The 6,000-nt window shown below is 30.4% G+C and overlaps 1 protein-coding gene across 1 annotated transcript; it reads right to left on the reverse strand.

Moving 5' to 3' along the window:
• Nucleotides 1–4,314: 4,314 nt before the first annotated feature.
• LOC111988371 (uncharacterized) lies at nucleotides 4,315–5,149 on the reverse strand. The gene is made up of 2 exons (XM_024020158.2): nucleotides 5,019–5,149; nucleotides 4,315–4,691 (listed from the first exon to the last, which is right to left on the reverse strand). The coding sequence occupies exons 1-2, from the start codon at nucleotides 5,098–5,100 to the stop codon at nucleotides 4,402–4,404; spliced, it is 372 nt and encodes a 123-aa protein (XP_023875926.1). The 5' UTR covers nucleotides 5,101–5,149; the 3' UTR covers nucleotides 4,315–4,401.
• Between the last annotated feature and the right edge of the window lie 851 nt (nucleotides 5,150–6,000).

The raw sequence follows: 6,000 nt of genomic DNA on the forward strand, positions 1-6,000 counted from the left end.
AAAAAATATATCAAAATTATTTTAGCCACATATTAATGATGACAATCTTTGTCTTTATTAAAATATCCCTTATAGCAACGACCTGATTCGTTGCTAATATATAATCTGTTTCTCTCCAATAATTCTCACAACTTTTTGATAGTGAAAATTTTTCCCTCCATTATATTTTAGTAGACATATTTGCGACAACATGTTGTATTGTTGCTAAAAGGTGATTATCAGAGACAACAAATTATATCGTCACTAATAGCCTTCTAATAGCAACAACCAATGTGTCATCGCTAATAAATAAAGTATATATATATATATATATAATATTTACTATATATTTTTGGCCACATATCTGCGACGATACACAAGGTCATCATTATAGATGATTATTAGTGACAATAGATGTTGTCATTAAAATAAACCTTATTTTAGCGACGTAAATGTCGTTGCTAAAAGTTTCCCTCCATTTTCCAAAAGTAAATAAAATTCCCTTCATGGCGTTAGTGACGACTTATTAGCGACTACCTTTATGTCATCGCTACTATGCACTTATTAGCGATGACCATATATTATTGTCACTAATGTGTGCCTAATAGTGACGATTTTTTGGTCGTCGCTAAAACATTGGTCGCAAAAGACCAAAATTCTTGTTGTGCACCAACAATAAAGGTTTTAAATTAACAAAGTAAATTTGAAGTGTTTACACTATAATTAATCCTAATCTGTATTGCTATCTCATGTAGGCAACATTTGTTGCAAATCAATCAAAAGAAATTTTAAATATTTGTTTTGGTAGAGTTTGTGCAAAATATTATTAGTCAACATTTTATTATTATCTTACCGGCCAGTTACTTATTATGTTATTCTATCATGTTAGTGATTATAAACGAACTCTATGAACATAGACATAATAATGGGATACACAAAACATTTGAGAAGAAGCTCCTTCCTTTTTATATTATCTTTTGTGGAACTGTATATGATAATTATTTTTACATTATTAAAATATCAATGAAAATGATAGTGTTGAAATGTACTTCGCTTTCAAGTCTTTAATTTGTTATTAGCTAGATTAATCTTTTTTAACATTTATTAAATTGCATATGACAAAGTATTGCAGAGCCACCAAATAGAATGAAACCCTTTAGTAAATTAAGCACGTGTCTTGCACATATTATAATTTTTTTTTTCCAAGAGGAAGCATGGCATCATGTCATACATTCCAAAATAAGAATATACTATCTTTTCTAAAAGTAGAAAAAAGAAAAAAGAAAAAAAAAAAGAGGCAATGTGTTTTTAAGTGAAGGTAGTCGTTATCTCAGAAATAAATTAAGCAGTATTAATTGGTTCTTCTACCAGAAAACAATATGGCTCGGACACTTAAACCCCACCTTGATATTGAATTCAGAGGAAATTTCTATCGCCATGATAGATATATTTCGTAGACATTACATAATTGCAATTATTACTGTGCTTCCGCCAAATAATCTCCAAAGATTTACATAAAAAAATAATAATAAATTATTACCAAAGATAGTTTCATCACAGTTCACACCCAGTCTCACAATCTGATTTTCTCTTTGAGTTCCACTAGATAGTTTCTTTCTTAATATGCAAGTATTAGAGGTTGTACTTTTCACAACATATTTTCCACGTTTTTTTGGAATTTATTATTTTTATTGAATCAGACATAGTTGATTTGTTGGTCTTGTTAGTCACGGATTAGTTTGTTTACTTGGATTTTCTTTTCTTGTGCTAATTCTTGTATATTTTCTTTTCGCACTCTCTATTTTCTAATACTGGTTCTTTATATCAAAAATTCATTTACAATTTAGATTAATCTAAAAAGTTAATCAAGTCTTTTTTTTTAATATGTAAACTTTACTGTGGGTTTATTGTAACATGAGAACTTAATAGGACTTTAAAACCCAACAAGATTTATGTTGTTATGGATTTGTCAACTCTATACCTAATTAACAATGATTTTACCTTTTATCATTTGTCCTTTCCCCCCTTGCAACCATGACTGGGCCTCAAAAAAATTCCTTTTCCTCTTTTTTTGTCGAACAGCGGAAGAGATTATAATTAGAATTTGCATGGAAGTGCCACAAATACTCAATGGACTGACTTTAATCAGCTCTTAAATTATTTTGCAAACCTTATACTGCAAACTATACGGTTCTCAGGGTTCATTGTAACAAAAGGGGCAAAAAAGAAGAAAGAAAAAGGCCGTAGCTTAATTATTGAGTGCAAGTTATTACAACACTGCGAATTAGAGGCATCACAAACCCCAAACCATATATAATGCATCAAACAAAGATGACTTATTTATAGTCATTATCTATAAATTTAAGGAGAGCATTTTTATATTTAAATTAATATATATATATATATATATATTTAAAATCCATATTTTTACTTGTTGAGACTTGAGGTACAAAACTGCTAATTAAGTTTTTATATTAGATTTTGTTAATATTTACTTTTCAATAGATAGTATGTTTAATCAACTTAACATTATTGTGACAATTGATTTAACAGAAAAAAAAAAAAATTGAAAGTTATTGGCTAAATTGATGCATAGTTAAGGAAAACTAAAATATGATTCTAATTTTGATTTTAATGTTGAAAGAGGAAGATTATTTGGTTAAAACTGGTGAAAATGGGTCAAGATCTGGAAAAAATTGAAAACCAATTTGTTTTTCGGTTTTTTGACCGTTCTGGTTTTTAAAACTATAGAAAAATCAATCATTAATAACGATTGGATACACTTAATTTTTTTTTTTTCAAATAATTTAAGAGCACAGTTTAGAATATTTAAGGTGTTTCTAGCCATGGAAAGAGATTTGGAGTTCAACTTTTGTTTACACAAAAAACCGATTAGTCTTTTATTCTGATGATAAAAAGCTATCATCAAAAGCGGACGTCATAAATTGAGACTGTAAAAAAAAAAAAAATTAAAAAAAAAAAAAAGGGGAAAAAGAAGAAGAGAGTGTTTCTAGCAATGGAACCAGCATTATATATGCTTCATCTACCACAACGGCAGTGATTTCCTTCAATTGCTTTAATGTTCTTTCTCAATCTTAATAGAATATTTTCTGGCTTTTCGATGACCTTTCGGGAGTTTATTTGTGTTTTCCATCCTTAATTAACTAGCTTTTTTGGTCATTCTTGGTAGTTTTCCGATCATACTTGGTATTTTTCAGACCAATATTCCCTGTTGCTACGCAGCAAGTTTTAAGTTGCTTCCAGCATTATTTTCCAATTTTGATGTTTTCCAATGATAGAATCGAAGGTGTTTTCCAATGATACATTGTTGTGTTTTTTTCTTTCTAACCCGTTGTTGGTGTTTTACGGTCTCTGGCCGTCATTCTCACCAGGCCTTCCCGTTGATCATGGCCTCTATGAGCTTAATTACATGGATCCTTTCAATCCTAATGCACAAGATTCCGTCTTATTCATCACAATTCACACCCAGTCTCACAATCTGATTTTCTCTTTGCAGCCCACTAGATAGTTTCTTTCTTAATATGCAAGTATTAGAGGTTGTACTTTTCACAACATAGTTTCCACGTTTTTTTTGGAATTTATTATTTTTATTGAATCAGACATAGTTGATTTGTTGGTCTCGTTAGTCATGGATTAGTTTGCTTACTTGGATTTTCTTTTCTTGTGCTAATTCTCGTATATTTTCTTTTCGCGCTCTCTATTTTCTAATACTGGTTCTTTTTATCAAAAATTCATTTACAATTTAGGTTAATCTAAAAAGTTAATGAAGTAATTTTTAACATATATACTTTACTATGAGTTTATTGTAACAAATAGGACTTTTATACTGTAGATGTAGACCGTAAGTTTGAGTTACGTAAAACTTTTTTTGTGCTCCTATTTTATTCTTCCATTCATTATTCAATCATCACATCTAATCACACTACACACTACTTAAATAGTCTTGAACTTAATTTTGTACATTAAAACCCAACAAGATTTATACTGTTATGGATTTTTCAACTCTATACCTAATTAACAATGTTTTTACTTTTTATCATTTGTCCTTTTGCCCCCTTGCACCCATGACTGGGCCTCAAAAAAATTCCTTTACCTTTTTTTGGTCGAACAGTGGAAGAGATTATAATTAGAATTTGCATGGAAGTGCCACAATAATACTCAATGGACTGACTTTAGTCAGCTCTTTTATTTTGCAAACCTTATACTGCAAACTACATGGTTCTCGATCAGGGTTCATTGTAAAAAAAAGGGGCAAAAAACGAAGAAAGAAAAATGCTGTAGCTTATTGAGTGCAAATTATTACAACACTGTGAATTAGAGGCATCACAAACCCCAAACCATATATAATACATCAAACAAAGATGACTTATTTATAGCCATTATCTAAAAGTCAAAAGAGGTTTAAGGTGATGAGCAACCTTCGCGACCGTAGGTGAAACAAGGATTTGGTGGCTTTGGAGGCTTTGGAATACATGTAGTATATGGCTTTCCACGACCACACTCAGGCTTGCTAGGTGGAGATGGCGTAGTTGCAGTTTGAGATGCCGAAGTCACAGGTGGAGATAGCGGCGTTAAAGGAGGAGATAGTGGCTTCCTGGGGCCGGGTAGACATTCACGATATGGCTTTCCACGACCACACGAAACTGCTGGCTTATCAGGATCCTCATAAGGTAATCCTACTGCAGATTGATCTGAGATATGATATGAAGTAATTATCAGAATATAACTTAAAATCTGAAAAGGAAAACATGGCCTAGAACCATGCGATGCGATTTGGGAATAAGAGTTCCATATATTGTAAAACCGACAAAAGTAAAAAATTATAGTACGTAGCTACTATTTGGTAATAATTTATCAGAAACGCGCCAAATAATTCTAACATAATTGACCAACTGCTATGTAAACTCTTACTCATGATCTGTTTTTTTTATAAACAATATCATAAGTTCAGTTTAATAAGTATGCTACAAAATAGAGATTAAAACACAACTATCTACTAGAAACTATAGTGTTCTCACCAGCTAAATCTCTAGCTGCATTTGAAGAAGGAATGAAAAATGTGGATAGCAAGAGAAAACAGACCACTAGAATGGCTTTCATTTCGAGATTTGATACTTGATATGCTAAGTTTCTCTAACCTAACCATATTTATAGACCATCCAAGTAGGAGCATGTCTAATGGAATTATAAATTGAGAAGAACAAGTCAAAGTGTGAAGGAGGGGTATAGTTGAAAAGTATTATTAAAGGGAGTATACATAAAACTTGAAAAAAAAAAGCAAAAAAGAAAAGTGGAACAAGATTTTTAGAAAGCAAAGTTGACTAGATGTAGACTTAAAATTAATGAGGGATCTTCCACTCTTCTCTTCTTTTCCTTTCGTCAAATAGACATATATTTTCAAACCTGAATTTAATTGTGGAACTAGTATTTTTTTTTTTTTTTTAAATATTTGCAATGAAGTGAATATCGGTATCTTCATTCAAATTTAAGTGTTTCTTTTTCTTTTTCTTTTTTTCTTTTTAAGATATTCCCAAATATAAGTCGAAAACTGATTTTTTTTTTTTTTTTAATCTTTAATATTTTACTTCTTTCTTCTTCTTTTTTGAAATAAAAAAAATATAAAATTCTTATGAAAAAGTCATCAATTTTTTAAATATAAAATAAAAGGACATTCTAGGTACAACATTTTTCTAGATAAAATTATTTTTAATGTACATACAGTCAATGCATGTAAATTGTTGCAGTGATGCTCACACTTTTTCTTTTTCTTATATTTTATATCCATATTGATATGTGTCCAATCGACATTTATAAATAAAAAATATTTATAGTGTTATAATTATAGAACATGGGATCTCTCTCTCTCTCTCTCTCTCTCTCCTCCCTCCCTTCTTATTGAGACTAAACCAAGATTGGTCCATAATTTTGGGGCTTTATAGCTTCTTTCTCTCAACACAGAAGATTAAGTTGGAGGGAAAAAATTGAATCACTATTTGAGAA

This window comes from Quercus suber, unplaced genomic scaffold (genome assembly GCF_002906115.3).
Source record: "Quercus suber isolate HL8 unplaced genomic scaffold, Cork oak 2.0 scaffold_98, whole genome shotgun sequence".
Classification (NCBI taxonomy): domain Eukaryota; kingdom Viridiplantae; phylum Streptophyta; class Magnoliopsida; order Fagales; family Fagaceae; genus Quercus; species Quercus suber.

Coding starts and splice junctions, on each gene's coding strand:
- LOC111988371 (XM_024020158.2), bottom strand. CDS start 5,100: ATGAAAGCCATTCTAGTGGTCTGTTTTCTCTTGCTATCCACATTTTTC. Junction 4,692..5,018: donor TGCAGCTAGAGATTTAGCTG/GTGAGAACACTA, acceptor ATCATATCTCAG/ATCAATCTGCAGTAGGATTA.